This window comes from Azolla caroliniana, unplaced genomic scaffold (genome assembly GCF_043228905.1).
Source record: "Azolla caroliniana isolate FFs.n. ecotype wild unplaced genomic scaffold, voAzoCaro1.0.p SCAF_2, whole genome shotgun sequence".
Classification (NCBI taxonomy): Eukaryota; Viridiplantae; Streptophyta; class Polypodiopsida; order Salviniales; family Salviniaceae; genus Azolla; species Azolla caroliniana.
In genome coordinates, this window is record NW_028230437.1 from 26131018 (window position 1) to 26147393 (window position 16376).

At 36.3% G+C, this 16376-nt stretch overlaps 1 protein-coding gene across 1 annotated transcript; it reads right to left on the reverse strand.

The window, feature by feature from the left end:
• Positions 1 to 935: 935 nt before the first annotated feature.
• Positions 936 to 5280, reverse strand: LOC147867871 (uncharacterized). The gene is made up of 3 exons (XM_087315772.1): positions 5033 to 5280; positions 1728 to 4965; positions 936 to 1199 (listed from the first exon to the last, which is right to left on the reverse strand). Exons 2-3 carry the CDS (start codon positions 4656 to 4658, stop codon positions 984 to 986), a joined length of 3147 nt encoding a protein of 1048 aa, XP_087171898.1. The 5' UTR covers positions 4659 to 4965; positions 5033 to 5280; the 3' UTR covers positions 936 to 983.
• Between the last annotated feature and the right edge of the window lie 11096 nt (positions 5281 to 16376).

Here is a 16376-nt window from a genome sequence, read left to right on the forward strand (position 1 = left end):
AATGAAAACAAGATTCAAAGAAGGTTAGAGATAGATTGTGCTAAAGACTGAAATGGAGATGAAGACAAAGAATAAGGTATATGTCATTGAAAGGATAGATAGTTCTAGGTCCTAAACGGGGCACATTTCTTAAAACACAGTGATTCCTAGAACTGAAGTGATGGGACTTGACCGTGTATGTTGCTGGAAAGCTGCTCATTGTAAAAATCATTAACATCTTGATTTTGAGATCATAATACTAAGGCATCACACCTTCATTCACTACATATAGTCATTGATTGATCGAATTGATCCACGAATATTCATTATATTTTCTTTTTCTTGTTGAGAATCATTACATACTCTTAAAAAGGGTTAATAATTACCATTTGGATGTAGAGTGTTTGGGCAAAAAGGTCACATTTCGTGGGATTAAAAGCCCAATCACTTTGTTAATCTATCTCTTTGTTACCATACATACAAGAAAAGAAAAGAAAAGGTTCCAACCATTTTCACCATACCAAGATCAATCAATCCTAACCCATCATCATCATCAATCATGATTTGGGATAGAAAATTCTAACCCATCATCGTCAATTATGTTTTGGAGCAAATAGATCAATCATGATCGAAACACATCCCCTGTAACTCATCAATCATGCTTTGAATTCGATCTTTTTAAACAATCAATTGTGACCAAAATATATCATTTTTTGTTGTAGCTAGCTTGCAAATTTACCAGGAAACCTACAAGAAATAAAGACAAATAAAAAATGAAAAGATTAACTACATATTATGAACACTTTTTCTTATTCTTTATATAATGATCTTAATGATACAGCATTTCTTGAAGTGTTTCTAGCTTTACAATAAAAATTTTGATTTCTTTTTCTGATGAGAGCATAACACAATTAAGTTACACTAACCTTAAAGTCCAAAGTGTGGTTCTAATGGAGTTGTCACAGATTGTAGTTCTTCATTTCTTCTCAATATATCTACAAAATCTACGATCCCCTTGATGAGGATGAGGATGAAGATGAGGATGGGGATGGGGATGAAGATGTTAAGGATGATGGCAATGATGGCGATGATCTCCTACTATGTAGAACAGCTACAGAAGTAGCAAAAGCTTCCAATGGTGAGAGATACCCTTGGAAGCTGAGTAGAAAGAATCCTTCTTGAACACTAGTTAAGCTAAGCACCAATTCTTGAACTTTTCCCTGTAAATATCATCACAAAAACAACAAACACACATTCTCTAAGATTTATGTCTATTAACAATGAAAAAATCAGATATGGTTATATTATATATATATATATATGCATGTGGGTGTACAACAATCATATCTATGATCGATGAAGACCTGAGGGTGCATTGCTACCATAGTCACCAGTCGAAGAGGCACGGTATAGATATTATAGTATCATAAATTTAGAATTCTTTACATCAAAGAATGAATCATGGCACACACACAGACACACAGACACCATATTAAAAAGTTTTGAACTCCTTGTTAAAGAGACATGGTATGTACTATAGCTTATCAACATTCAAGTTGAACTTCCTGTATGAAGAGGCATGGGGTGTGCCACAAAGTTAATGAAAATAGTCAAGCATATCAACAAAAATTTGAGTTTTTAGCATAAGAGACATGGTGCGCCACAAATTTAATGAATAGTCAAGCATATCAACTAGAAATTGAGCTTTTAGTATGAAGAGACATGATGGATGTTTTTTATGTATATACCTGAGAATAGATGTTGAGAGGTTGAAAATGATGTCTTTGATGGGGTGAAAACATAGAATTGTGTGGCTTCTCAGTGCTGAACACTTTCATTCCACATCCAAGATCCCATCCACCGCAATCACATTTCCCACCGTATCGCCACCTGTCGATCAATGATGCTGGCCGACACACTCGACCATCTGGCAAACCATGATGTACTTGCTCCCTAGGAAGCATCACAGTTACACTCTCTCTATGGTCTATACCAAGCCTTGACCTATGGTTTCCACAAGCATTTGGCCCAGAGTAGTCATGTCTATAGTCTATCTCATGTTTAGTTATATTGCTTTCTACACTTCTACCATGCCTTGACTTACTGCCTATGCCTTGTCGGGTTACATTGCTTTCTATCCTGGCATCATTGAGATAGGGTTGATTTGCACGAGCATTCGGCCCAACATCGATGTTTCTGTAGTCTACCACATGTCTAGTTATGCTGGTTTCTACACTCGTACCATCAAATAAGGGCCGGTTTACACGAGCACTCGGCCGAGATTTGAATTTTTCTATTGGCATCTCTATCACGATAGCCGCTAGCTCTTGATGCAACGATGAAGGAAATGTGAGAGAAGCTTCTTCGAGATCAGTTAACTCTGAGTCACTTAGATGACTTGCACATGTAGCATGATCATGACCAGAGGGATTAGCTTGCATCTGGATATTCACATTAGTTGATACAAGTCTTAAGCTCTGGCTTCGCGTTGGTGCAGTGATGTTACTTTGAGCTCTTGCTCTGATACCAAAAAGAACAAACTCTGATACCATCGAATGAGTGTTAGTTTTCGGCATTGACATCGAGCTTTCACATTGCATTGTTGTCGTGACTTGCATCTTTCCGGCGAGATCAGTCACGGCTTTGTTTTCTTTCTTCATCCAATTCCTCCATCCTTTACCAGTACACCTACCTGAATGGAATGTATACATACCTTTGCAAACTCTTTTGCTCAATGAAATATTCTCTTCGAAATCACAAGCCCGAGCAAGCAGAACCTCCTCGGAATCATTTCTAGAGAGAGTGTACAATGGAAGTCCATCTTTTTGATCCTTAACAATGCATCGCAAGTAGCACTGGATTGCTGGGGATTTGCTGCTGTTTGGACCACACATTGTTTTGTTGTAGTCTTTAAACCTTCTGGTTGTAGAGAAATACTCATCATGGTTCAATAATGTACTATTGCCTCCATGACTTGGCACTGAGCTCGAATGAACACTTCTTGATCCTTGAAGGAATGATTTACACGCTAGATCCATATCACGCGATGGTGCACTCATAGTATTATTTGTGGTACTTTGACTAACTTGAGCCACATATCCTACCGTATTGCTTTCGCAGGGTACATTCGCACACGTTCTTGAAACTTGGACTGGTTCTCGATCTTGGGAGTCTATTGCCGTGAGATGCTTAAGATCAGGCCATCGGATTGCACCCAAATTAGCCTCTGCGCTGTTCAATTCATGTGGCCTTCTTTTTACCGGGCTCGAAAAGAGCCTCTGGACGAGTCTCGAGCTTTTCTCGGGCACTTTCACATCGCCTTGATTTGGCCGCATCTTGGGTGCTGATGCCGAGCCACGAGGTTTGATACTGAAAGCTGATTCAAGGTCCCGGAGGGCAGATTTTAGGCTAGTTTTTGGTGTCTTCATTCTTGATTCGTAGTTATTCGTACTAATGATCTTTGGAGAGTAATACATTAGAGGATTAAGTAGATGAGGACTAGTAGTTGATGTCCAGTCCATTCTAATACACTCTTGTGGAACAGGGGTAAATTCATCAACTTTTTCTACATAACCACCGAAGGATAAAGGAGACACATTAGAATTTGAGGCACCCTTTGCCTTTGTGAACACTCTCTTGCTTATCAGTCCCACATCATTATATGCATGAGGAATGGCCTTGACTTGCACATCAGGAGAAGATTGCCTAACTTTATCTCTATCTCTATTTCTCTCTTTGTCTTTGTCTTTGTCTTTGTCTTTTAAATCTCGATCATACATATTTGATTTCACCGTCCGGGCAAGTGGATACATCTCTGCAAAACCTCGTATTATATGGCTAGAAGGATGTGGGGTTTTCTGCACCGAGAAGTTCCGTTCCCGGGATGTATGAATTGCTTCTTTATGCATAGTCTCCCAGAAGAGTGGACCTTCGAAAACAGTATAGTTAGTACTCTTGCTTGGTGGGGTCAAATGCCATGAAAGAGTTTTAGGAGAGTTTGAGTTCCTCCTCATTAAATTATTACCCACATTTCTCAAGCTCATACATTGTGATGACCCATGTTGATGATGATTTTGTACTATACTAGTCTCTGGCACCACACCAATATCAGCTACAAAAGGACGCGATTTACATGAAACACAAGCATCTTTCTCATGATCACGATGTTCATTTGATCTCATCATTCTCATCATCATCACATGATCATTATGATGATGATGATGATGATGATGATGATGATTCTTGTTGTTATTATTGCAAGTTTCTTGCGATACCATTTGGCATTGCTTGAACGAATTAGCGACAACAACATTGTATTGCTCCAAGGTATTCCGACTACTTTTACTTGTATCATATTGATTGATCAATTCTCTTATGCTATGGATGTGTGATTCTTCTAATTCTCCTTCTCCATGTTGTTGTTGTTGCTCATTAATGTATTTGTTGAGACCGGACGATGCTTTAACTGCACCATTTGTGACACTCGATTCCAGCTCAAGAAGATACCCGATGTTATGTCGTTGCTCCTGTTGCTGTGCGCTGATTGAATCGAAAGAATTAGTAGACTTTGATATAGCTAAATGATTCACAAATTCCTTTGTTAATTCTTCTTCCACCTCTTGTTTCTTCAACTTGAATAGCTCGTTACTATGTACAATTCTTTTCTCAACCTCTTCCATCAAGCTTATTTTCTCTTCACAGAAAATCTCTTGAGACTCTCTCTAGATCTACTTCTACTTGTGCTTCTAGCCAGGTAGAGGAAATCCAAGCTTAATAATTACAGAAAGCTTGAGTTAAATTGATTATTGCTATATGCAGCTTTCTTTAGATCTCATTAGAACAGAGCATTATGTATGTAGAGTATAAACCTCTTCTTCTTCGTCGAATCCTCAAAGAAATGCAGCATTCTTTATAGGTATAGCCTCTCAATGCATATCTTCGTTTTTCTTCTTCACAGAAACAGAGCATTATATGCATTTATAACCTCTCCATGCATTTCTTCTTCTTCTTCTTCTTCTTAACAGAAACAGAGCATTATATGTGTTTATAATACCCTCTGTGCATTTCTTCTTCATCACAAAAACAGAGCATCATATGCATTTATAAGCTCTTTATGCATTTCCCCTTCTTCTTCTTCTTCTTCGTCTTCTTCCACTGCTAGTTCAGGGCAATTGATTTCCTGACCTCAAATTTGAGTTAAAACACATACAATATATACATATATCTATGTGTATATATTGTTTGCATGATGAAGACAAGCATTAAAAGGTGGCCATTACTGTAAGTTAATGGATTATCATCTTCTAAGCTACTTTCCTTTTTTTACAAACTTTCTTCTGCTTCTTCTCTGTTTTCAAGTGAAAACAAGGGAGGAGGAAGAAGGGAAGGGGGGGGGAGAAGGTGTTTAATTAAAATTAATAAAAATCAGCAAATTTTGGGATCACGTAAATGAGAGATATTTGGAGATAATTAATGAGAAACGGAATTTAATAATATAACAGGAAATAGGAATTGAGCAAGCAAAGGGGGAAAAGAAATCATTCAAAGAAGGGTAGATATGATACAGTAAGAAGAAGAAGAAGAAGAAGAAGAGAGAGGATGTGATGGAAAAGAGTTTGGATGGATTGCTATTGTTAACTGTGTAGTAGTTGTTGTTAGTTAATTCATGATGGATGGGGGATGGAGGTGCAAACAAAGTGAGGTTATAAATGACTTGCGATTAAATGCCTATGAAATGAATGAGAGAGAAAGACAGACAGAAACAGAGAGAGAGAGAGAGAGAGAGAGAGTGTGTGTGTGTGTGTGTGTGTGTGTGTGAATCCCCACTTTGGTTTTTTACTACAAACAATTACTGCTGCTACGACTACAGTAATAAGTGCGTGTTGTGTGTGTGTGTGTGTAGGGAAGAGGGAGACAGAGACAGATTGTGTGTGTGTGTGTGTGTAGGGAAGAGAGAGACAGAGACAGATTGTGTATGTGTGTGCATACACACTGTAGAGAGTAGAGGGAGAGAGAGGTGTTGTAGAGTACACATGAGCACAAAGAGAGAGAGAGAGAGAGAGAGAGAATGTGTGTGTGTGTGTGTGTATAGATGGAGAGGAAGAGTATATACATACATACATACATGAGTGTGTGTAGATAGAGAGGAAGAGTATATACATATGTAGATAGAAAGGGAGAGTATATACATACATTGAGTGAGTAGATAGAGGAAGAGTATATACATATATATGTACATATATGTGTGTGTGTGTGTGTGTAGATAGAGAGAGAGAGAGTATACATAGTGTGTGTGTGTGTGTGCGCGCGCACGCGCGTGCATATACTCTCCCTCACCCCCACCCCCCTGGGGTGCCAGGTAGGTCGCCAATGGCTTGGACTTCTTCGAGCATATATGATGTCTAGCATTCAATCAAGAAAAACAAATGAAGATCAACACTAAGATATATACATTCATTCATGTATAGAGAGAGAAAGAAAGATATATTAACGTCTTCTAAGGCCAAATTTGGCCCAGAGAGATCAAATGAGACCATCTACGAAGACCCTTATGTTTGTGTGTGTGTGTGTGTGTGTGTGTGTGTGTGTGTTTATACTATATAGATCAATATGAAGAGGGTGAATATGTATATATTTATGCTACCCCCAAAGAAGAAAGAGTATGTATATACATAAATATATACACATATGTAGGTGCGTAGAGAAACCACTTGTATTCTTGTCTTTAAACAAGTCCATGTAGCCTATGACCACCATAAATGAATATGTATATACTCATCTCAATGCTTGATCATCATGTTCAAGAAATGAAAACCGAACAAACCCTACATAAAGATTGAAAGTGAGGGGGTATCATTGGCGATGTTGACCCATCCCAAAGCCCCACACAATGCGTCATCTCGATTTTGTACTATTATGCTCGAGGACTCTTGACTGAAGTCATTGACGCTTCCCAATGATTGGTCTTACCAATGTTAGTGGATAGGACATCTCCCATTCTTCTCTCAAGTGGTCCACGGGAGTCCCCAAACCCTAAGTTCTTCACCTATAACACTCCAAGGTATTCGTTCTCTTTTACGTGTGCTCATCTGACAACCTCTCTATATGGGGTTGTAAAGGAGTTGTGGGGCATGTAAATTGTGTAGGCAAAGCAAAGGCGAAGACAAGTTACACACAATGGATCCGTCATTCTTTCAATAGGTGTACAAGTGTCCTATCTTCTGGTACGACCAAACTGTTGTGCCTCTGAGCTTCTATGAGATTTGATATTGTGATCTCATTCATTAAATATGGGAGAGAGACACAAAGAGAGAAAGAAAGAAATATTAAGGTCTTCTAAGACCAAAGAGAGAGAGAGAGAGAGAGAGAGAGAGAGTAGGGATTGATTTGATCTTATCATCCCATCCATTAATGGTAAAGAGAGTTTTTTGCAAACATATCACAATTACCAAACTACTCTCAATGCTCACTCAACAGTGATGTGTGTGTGTGTGTGTGTGTGTGTATCAATGCAATACATAAACACTACAAAACAAAGACATTGTAGTTAATAAAAGAACAATCTTGGTGAAGTAAAAAGTGTGTAATTGTAAATTTGTATACAAATTGATACACATAAGACATGTATAAAATCATTGTACATTAATTAGTATGTTTTTGTCCATCTTTTTACTATACATTGGGAAGGAGCACCCTAGGTACATACAACATGTGCTCTCTCTCTCTCTCTCTTTCTCTCTAGACCATGGATAGGTCATAGGTCTTTGTCTCAAATCCCATTGGACTCCCTTCTCCATTCATTGAATATTTGACACTGTCTCTTCTTTCTCCCCCTTTAGGTTAATGTAACTAGAAACTTCTTCAACAACTTAAAACCCCAAAAAAGCAAAACCAGCCCCCATCTCAACCCCATAGAAAAAGAAGAAGGGCATAACGTTATAAAAGTCATGGGCCATACCCCATGAAATTCCTTCTCCTTTCGTAAGACATTGCCTAGCCATCACCATGTAAGGACCTATACTCTACAAAGGGGAAAAAAAGAAACTCCGAAACTCACCCTCCTTCCCCCACATAAAAAAGCTTGTAAGCTTTTGGTCATTTCCCCAGATGCCCTTGGTCAACTTTGCCTCGAACAATTATATGGTCAATTCTTCTCTTTTCTCTCGGTTATATTTGCTACATGAGTAATTATGTGGTTGATTGCCCCCCCCCCCCCCCCCCTCAAAGCCTTTCGTATCTTTCGAGGTTTAGAGTTTAAGGAAGAATGAAACATTGGGTGGAGTTGGGAAAATAATGAAAAACACATGGGTATTTCTAAGTATTTACATCATTTTTATTTTAGTATGACAGTGACTTAAAAAAGATGATATGTTTTCTTATTCATTCAACAATAGGGCACCAATGTGTTTGATTTCAACTTATTGCATATGAACATCCTGCGAAACTTTCAAATAAACATCCCAAAATTTGGATCACCTTTACCATATTAGTTGTAGTATTGATGACAATCATCTATAATCAGGTTCTTGCGTCAAGGTATATAGATCATAGGGTATTGGACAATTACTTTGTTCACACGGACACGCTACAACAATTTCATGTGGGAAACATGTTATGGGCAACCTAATTTTGAGACTTTAACTTGAGGGAGTTCCAAGGTTACACTAAGAACCATTGCTTGAGTTCCTATAGATCCAAGTTTTGAACATGTATATGGCAACTATATGACAAGGCATAAAAATATAGACCACATAATGATGTGAAGGACTCAAGACACCCCAATAAAGAGAAATACGATGATGCCAAATATCATGTAGAATTGCAATGATGGCACATGGTCAAACGTACAACACATTTGCATCAATAGAACTTCATGATATAATGGTGAACATGTTGTTGGTTAATTGGATTTACTTCAGACATGGGGGAAAATACTTAAACTTCTTGCATTACACCAACAAAGCAAAACATGTGGAGTGAAATTATCTAAAACGTTGTGTGTTTGCAAAATTGAGAACCGTTATCTCACCATAACTTTCAAGTATAGCTGCATATTTCAAGTTCATTTTTATTGTTCTTTGTTGTGCTCTTTGGGGATTTCATTGACAGTAATAGGCCCTACATGTTGTAGTCATCAACGACGATTTTTTGATTAAAGTCATTGGAGTACTCATATTGTGTTCTTCTTCATCTTGCTGGTCTGGAGAATGTTATGGCTTGGTTGTACTTTCTTTACTAGTCCAGTACTTTACGAGGAATTTTATCGTTATCTTTACCTATAAAGCTTGGGTATGGTCGTTCAACAATGTGTCATAACATTGCTTGTAACATTGGACTACTTTGTATATTGCCTCTGACCACTTTGCTTTTAATACCAATGGAGGATTATTTCTCTTAAAAAAAGGTATAACATATTTCATTATTGGATACAAATGTTATTGAAGCATGTTTGAATAAGTGCACTAGCCCCCTAACATCCACAAGATGGTTCACGCTTATCAACTGCCTACGAGGGCAATCAGACGAGGTTTGCAGCCACTCCAACGACGTGGTCACTGCCCGTTTGCACTTTTCGCAAAAATGGCGGAACACGCCCATGGTGACGCAAGGAGGAAGTGACCCGAGGTGGAACTACTAGCCCCCTGTGGTCACTGCCCATTTGCACTTTTAGCTATAGGTATCTACTTACATTAAGTAGTCAGTTCAAAAGGCTATGTACGTAGTCTCATTTTCTTGAACTTGGTTGGAGGGTGATTCCCTGATTTCTTTATAAGCCTCCTTGTATAGTCTCTTTGTAATAATCCGTCCTAACTAATGGGAAAGTAGCTTCATTTTGGGAAAAAAAAAACATCCACAAGATGAAATGCAATGGTTTCCACATCAAAAAGTTATAGAATAAGAATAATTGTAGCGTACATATTCAAGATATATATGTATGTATGCAATCAAAATGCAACCAATATTTTGTAAATATTAGAGAAGAATCATGGTCAAATTGGTTTTAATGGTTGATATTCACAATCAAATTGATCTTCAACTCTCCAAACGGTACATTACAATTAGTGATATACCAACCCTACTCCTTAATACTTACTTATATCATCTTTGACGTCAATTTCATTCAAATACCCATAAACTCTAAGCCTATATTAGTTAGACAAGTATATTAAAATGGAGCCTCGCACAAAAGTGGAACCTTTTTACATAAGCAAACTACAACTAAACTTTGTCTCCTTCTATGCAAAGCCCTGAAAAGTTATTCATAAAGATTAAATTATAGAGATTTAAAACATAATCGTCAAAACAAAGAAAATTTGAAAAGTTTTCAACATCTACTTGCGCTATTAAAAATGCGCAACTTATTTTATTTTATTTTGATCTTGCCTCGTTTTATGAAACCTCGTTTGACAGGTTATTGTAAGGATAGTTGTGCCCCCTATAAAGCTTATTCATAAAAAATAAAGGTTTTGGATATTTCTATAAATAAAACAATCGTTGGGATGCTTGCAAACGAAGTCTTCATACGTCATGATTGTTGCATACCTTACATTTGCAAATAAGAGCCAATGGCAGGAAGATATGCATGTGATGTTTTGTTTGTAATTGTAACTGACATTATATGCCATTGGGACGATGAACTTCTCATAAAAGCAAACAAGGGGTGTCAATATCCTGACATACACAAAGGATACATTCGATTTAGTGTGCACAAATATTCTTGTGTGATGCACTCATGTATCCGGAAGTTGTGCTTATTATATAATGTTCTAGCCTTTCTAACTTCAACAATATTTATACCTCATTGTTAATTTCCCTTTCTTGGCTCTAACGTTTCTGATACTCTAGAAAGGAGTAAGGAGACTCTTTATATTTTGTGAACGACCTTTTTTGTTTTTCTTTTGGCTAGTTTATAAGGGCTTTCAAACTAGGCTTTCCAAACCAACATCGTGTTGCTTTGAGAGACATTGCTCATAAATATATGAAGTTGTCTCTTTGTGGTGGTGGTGGTGGTGGTGGGGGCAATGATATAAATACGATCCATTACAACCATCATGATGGCATCGTTTGACTTAGCTTCTCATTTTGAGCACCAGCCTTTGATACAAGGCTTTCTAATAACCACATGCGAAAATCGTTCTAACTAGTATTCACTAGAATACCCCTGCCTTTTTTTTGTAAATATTGATGGCACCATTTGATGTAGGTTCTCATATCGAGCACTGGCCTTGATACAAGACCTTCCAATAAGCACATGGAAAATTAGATCTAAGTGATATTCCCTAGCACCCCCTTATATTTGCAAAATTCAAAAAATACCCCCCTCCCATTTTGGTAATTCTCAAATATTCTCTACAATTTCTTACTCTTGAAATTCTCAAAATGAATTATTCCCTGATAGAGAGAGAGAGAATTTGTGTCGTGACACTCATTTTGAAAATTGGTGGCATTTCAGAAAATTCGTGGAACATTAGGGATATCCCAGTAAATTTGATGTTTTTATACATCTTTATCTGTTAATTATAGTCATTGAGCATTTACGTCGTGAATCCAACAACATCTAAATCAAGTAAGGGAACACAAAATCTCAAAGGTTTTTCGTCACTTCATTGCATCTAAACCATGCCAATTATAATGGTAGAATTAATTTTCATTATTGTTCTTCTATTGTGATTGATTACTTGGGTGGAACATATTTTACGATTCACATTTTTTTACCACAATTACTGCATTAAAGTTCAATTTTGCAAGTGCAAATATGAGAGCTCCTCATTTATCATGGTTCAAATCTCTTTGATTTATTGTAGCATAACATAATTGGTTAACCTTAGTATATTGAACTAAAGCCCTCATACGTAAACAAAAATAATATCTTGATTCATTTGGACTACGATTTAAAGAATAATAGTTGCATCCCCGTGGGATTCATCCATATATTGTCATAGTTGTAAAGAAATGAACAACATTAATAGACTACAAGGTCAAAAGATGCTCCTAAGCTTCGAGTGATATAACTTTACAAACTGCCGAGAAGTCAAATTTGTCCAAAATGTCCCATTGATTTGTCTTTCATGCATCCGAGAGACTTTATAAATCATTTTTTTATAAAGAATGTGTGTGCAAGTTTAATCTGTAGCACTGAATAATATGCCGAATAGATATATCAATATATTTTCCAACAGAAAAATCCAAAGTAACTTGAAATACAAACTAGCCATGGGAGTTAAAAAACTCAAAAGTGGTTGAAAAATCAGAGTTATAAAAGTCACAATTTCATTAAGGGCACGATCTATAAAATAAAATGACTTTCCAGGTATCTAAAACCGATGTTGTATTTAAATTTACTTATGGCATGATCTAGTATGCAAGATTCGTGTACGTACATTTGAGCTATGCAAGTAGCTAATATCGTCATATTATATACAATGTATCCGAAGGGGATATAGTTGTATGCCAATAGCGGGTGTTTAATAATACATCTTAGACTATGTAAGAATGTGCACGCTATGTTTGTAAGTACATAGTCCCCAATTCTTGTGCTTAGGTGGTGACTATGTAAAAGTAATATGATAAGTGTCACAGGATAACTATGTCATTTGCCAAATATGTCAAATAAAAAAACCCATGTCTCAAGAAAGTCCCACTAATTTGTTGGAGCTTGTGGGAAGCTACAGAATCATTTGCTATTTCGATTCATATTATAATACATTCGTGAAATTCCGAACAATTTCATTCATTGAGAAGTACATACTAATGTATGGCAAATATTGCAAAGCTTATAGGTTTGGATGTTCAAGCTAAGCTTGAGATTAAGAGGGAAGGTTTAGCACAACATTATACCTTGGGCTTCTACCTACAACAATGAGAAATTGATGTCATGATTTGATGAAAGGAAAAGTTTGTGAGCCTCCACAAAAAATTGCATCTATTTGTGTCCATCCTCCTTTGTGAAGTATGTGTCACTCTTGTTTCCAAACAGACTGCCTATGCAATGGTCATAGATGAGCGTCTAAAATACATGAAGCAATTTAATAAATTCGAGATGACAATGACAATTTTTAGCAATACCTCTAAACATTTATCAATGTGTACCAAAACCTATATAAAACGTATTATTGAAGCGTGTCTTTTAATGAGACGATATTGAAGGATGCATGCTAACTTCAAAAGTAAGCCTCTTGCAACCATGCTCCAAGGGGAATGGTAAGACACGTTTCCAAGAAAATAATGTCATCCAAGACGTATACACATGTGTACCATAGTCATTACCATGTGAGATATTTATTAAATTCAAAGGTGCGAATTTCAATACAATAGTGAGAAAACATAAGGTTGGTCATCTCAAGGGAATATTACATGCAATAAATAGCTCCTCTTATATGGTTTGTGTATTCTATTTTCGAAAGTTCTCAAAAATAACCTTGTTGATCTATAAACAATACATAGTGGACTTCTGCTTTGACATCGTCCTTTTCCATAGAACGTCGTGTTTCCTTTTGCCCATGCCTTTCTTTCAAGAGGTACAATATAAATACTCGTATAATACGAGTCACAACTCACTTGATAAGGACCCAAGTGAACAATGTAATTTGTACTCTTATCCAATGCTCTTTCTCTCTCTCGACCTTGGTATGGATAGGATCATGAAGAATATTCACTAGTTTTTATTTTTGACTTGTAGTGTATATGGTAATTAACCATATTAAGCTTATAAACAAAGAGATTTGCCTTGGCTATGCCTTCATGTTTCATTCCCAATATTGAGGTCATGATTACAAGTGAAAGGAGAATGAATGCATGTTCTTCTTTGATTAGTTCAGCGATGATTATATGTATTTACACACTTCCGTGGTTTCCTTGCATGCATAATAACATGTTGGCTTGATGTGCGTACAATAGTATAGCACTTTACTATTCTCAACCACCTCATTCCATTTTGTAGCAAGTCCATCTACAAGACATGGTTCACTCACACTGACTATATCATCAATGGGTAACTCAAATAGTGTGTGCACATTCTAACCACTTGCATGTTTGTTTGCTCAGACAGAAGAGAGAATTTTATTGATAGGGAGAGTTTCAATGAAGTGGAACTCAAATATTTTTGAAATTTGTAGCAGTTGTTTGGAACCCACATTTTCTAGAGTTTCAAGAAATCCCCTAAAAATAACGCGAAAATTTAACTCAAATCTATTTATCCTTACATTCCGGCTTTATAAATCTTTCCGCACTTGGGCTTCGTAAAACAATAGATTGCCTCTTAGATCAGCTCCAAATTTTGTATCCGTACATTTAGGTTTTACATAAATTTCCTAACTTGGACCTCATAAAAAAAGAGATTGCGTCCATATGAGTTACAATAAATAAGTTAATAGAATCTAATTGTGAATCTTAATGTTAACCGATCAAATTGTAGCAATGAAATCAATTCATTTGTTACACATGACACTAAAATATCATATTGAGATAGTGTCATGTGTTCAAAATTACGATAATGGTATTGATATGAAAATAAAAAAGAGAATAATAAATTGTGTAAAATCAATTTGTACATGGCACGAGAACGCCTATTAAGGTTATCAACCCAAAGAAGCTAGAAAAGAAAATCAAAAAGCTCACTTCCTTACACCCTTAGACTTCATTGTATTAATATGGAAAGATTGACACCACTTCCCATGTTATATGCCTTAAAGGGCCATCCCTAGTCCTTTGGCAAACGTATACAAGCCTTTTGAGTATGTGCACGAGAGGCTACCTCTTGTCTTGGCTATCAATTAATACAAAGAGAGAGTTGTGCTAGTGTATTGAAACCAATATTCCTTACAAAGAACTCTACCGAACCATGTATGTGGGGGCTTTTTAAGTGGCATACCATTTTATATGAGCATCTCCTTCACATGGTACCTTTGGGTGTATAATCATAACGAATTGTGACACCATCTTAAATCCCACAAGCTTCACTTTTTATAGATAATCTAGAACATTTTCAGTTTTAGCATAAATAGCAATGATGAAACCCAATATTGAATAATTTACCCAAAAATATCACAAAAAAACCAAATAAGAGAAAAACCGTCACTATCTGGATGATCCCTAGTGATAATTCACATGTGACATATTACCTCTTATTTGCAACTTTATTGATTGATAATGATTGGATAAAAGAGAATGAAAATGGAAAAGCTCTATTATTTCTTGAAGGATGGCTAGTAATTTTTAATAAAATTTATAGTAACTACTTTGTACTATGAAATATAGGCTTTAGAATAACTTAATATTATGAATGGATCGATACACACAGTGTAATTTGAACAATAACTTAATAACTCAATAAGTTCTTTTTTAGTGTTGATCGATTTCCATGGGACCTCAACACACATATATAGCTACATAATTTATGTGTGTACATATAGACTTCCTTGTTAATATGCTATGAGTTCACATTTTATTCTTAGGAACGTGACTCTTACCCATTCCATGTGAAACCATACTAAATGGTAGAACTTTCGTTGGTCATACGATTGACCCCCAAATTTCCCTGACTTTAGTGGCATCTACATTAGTCACTCTAATAAGGAGATTTTCAATATCATGATCAGTCACAATAGATATCAACAAGTATTGCATATTAGGTAAAGAAAAGAGCACATAATCTACCATGGTTTGTATGACTTTCTATCATTGGCTAATAGTAAAATTGGTCACTCAAATGCCGAGATGTTGTTATAGTCCTCCTTTAGATAGAGTTCGAAATTGTCAACAATTAATGTATGTTTGGCTATTACACAATGACATGGTCACGAATACTCACAATGATGCAATGTTAAATCAAACTTTTTTTTATGTCCATGATATTATAGCCTATCAATGATTATTTCGATCAAAAACAACAAAGTGCTTGTTGTATAAGGGGCACACCCTTGCCATTCTTGTAATATCGATGCATCCTTTCATTAGTTTTAAAAAACCTATCAAGTACAAACTACAAAAGAGATGAAAAAGAAGAGGAAAAAGGACTATCCCAATGACTAGCCATGGATCTTGCCGCCTACTTTCATCATACTAGAAAATGACATCATAATAATTAGACAACTTATACAAGCCTTCAAGGATAGAGTTGTATAGCATCCTCATTCTTATCCTACTCAATATATCCCAATAACATGGCAAGCAGTTGTAATATCGATGTATTGTTGGGGGTGGGCTTGTAAATAACAATATCGGTAATAAATCGATGAAATGGAATGAATACCTTTATTGATTGAGTGAAACATGTACAACATAGCTATTTCAAGTTGAGAGCCAATTCAAGAAATTTAACATGAAAATTTTCTATCAATAGTAATTGCTAGACATTGGAGTGAAATCCATAAATTTTACCTTGAGATGTCCACACTATA

Coding starts and splice junctions, on each gene's coding strand:
- LOC147867871 (XM_087315772.1), bottom strand. CDS start 4,658: ATGGAAGAGGTTGAGAAAAGAATTGTACATAGTAACGAGCTATTCAAG. Junction 1,200..1,727: donor CTCTCAACATCTATTCTCAG/GTATATACATAA, acceptor TGATATTTACAG/GGAAAAGTTCAAGAATTGGT.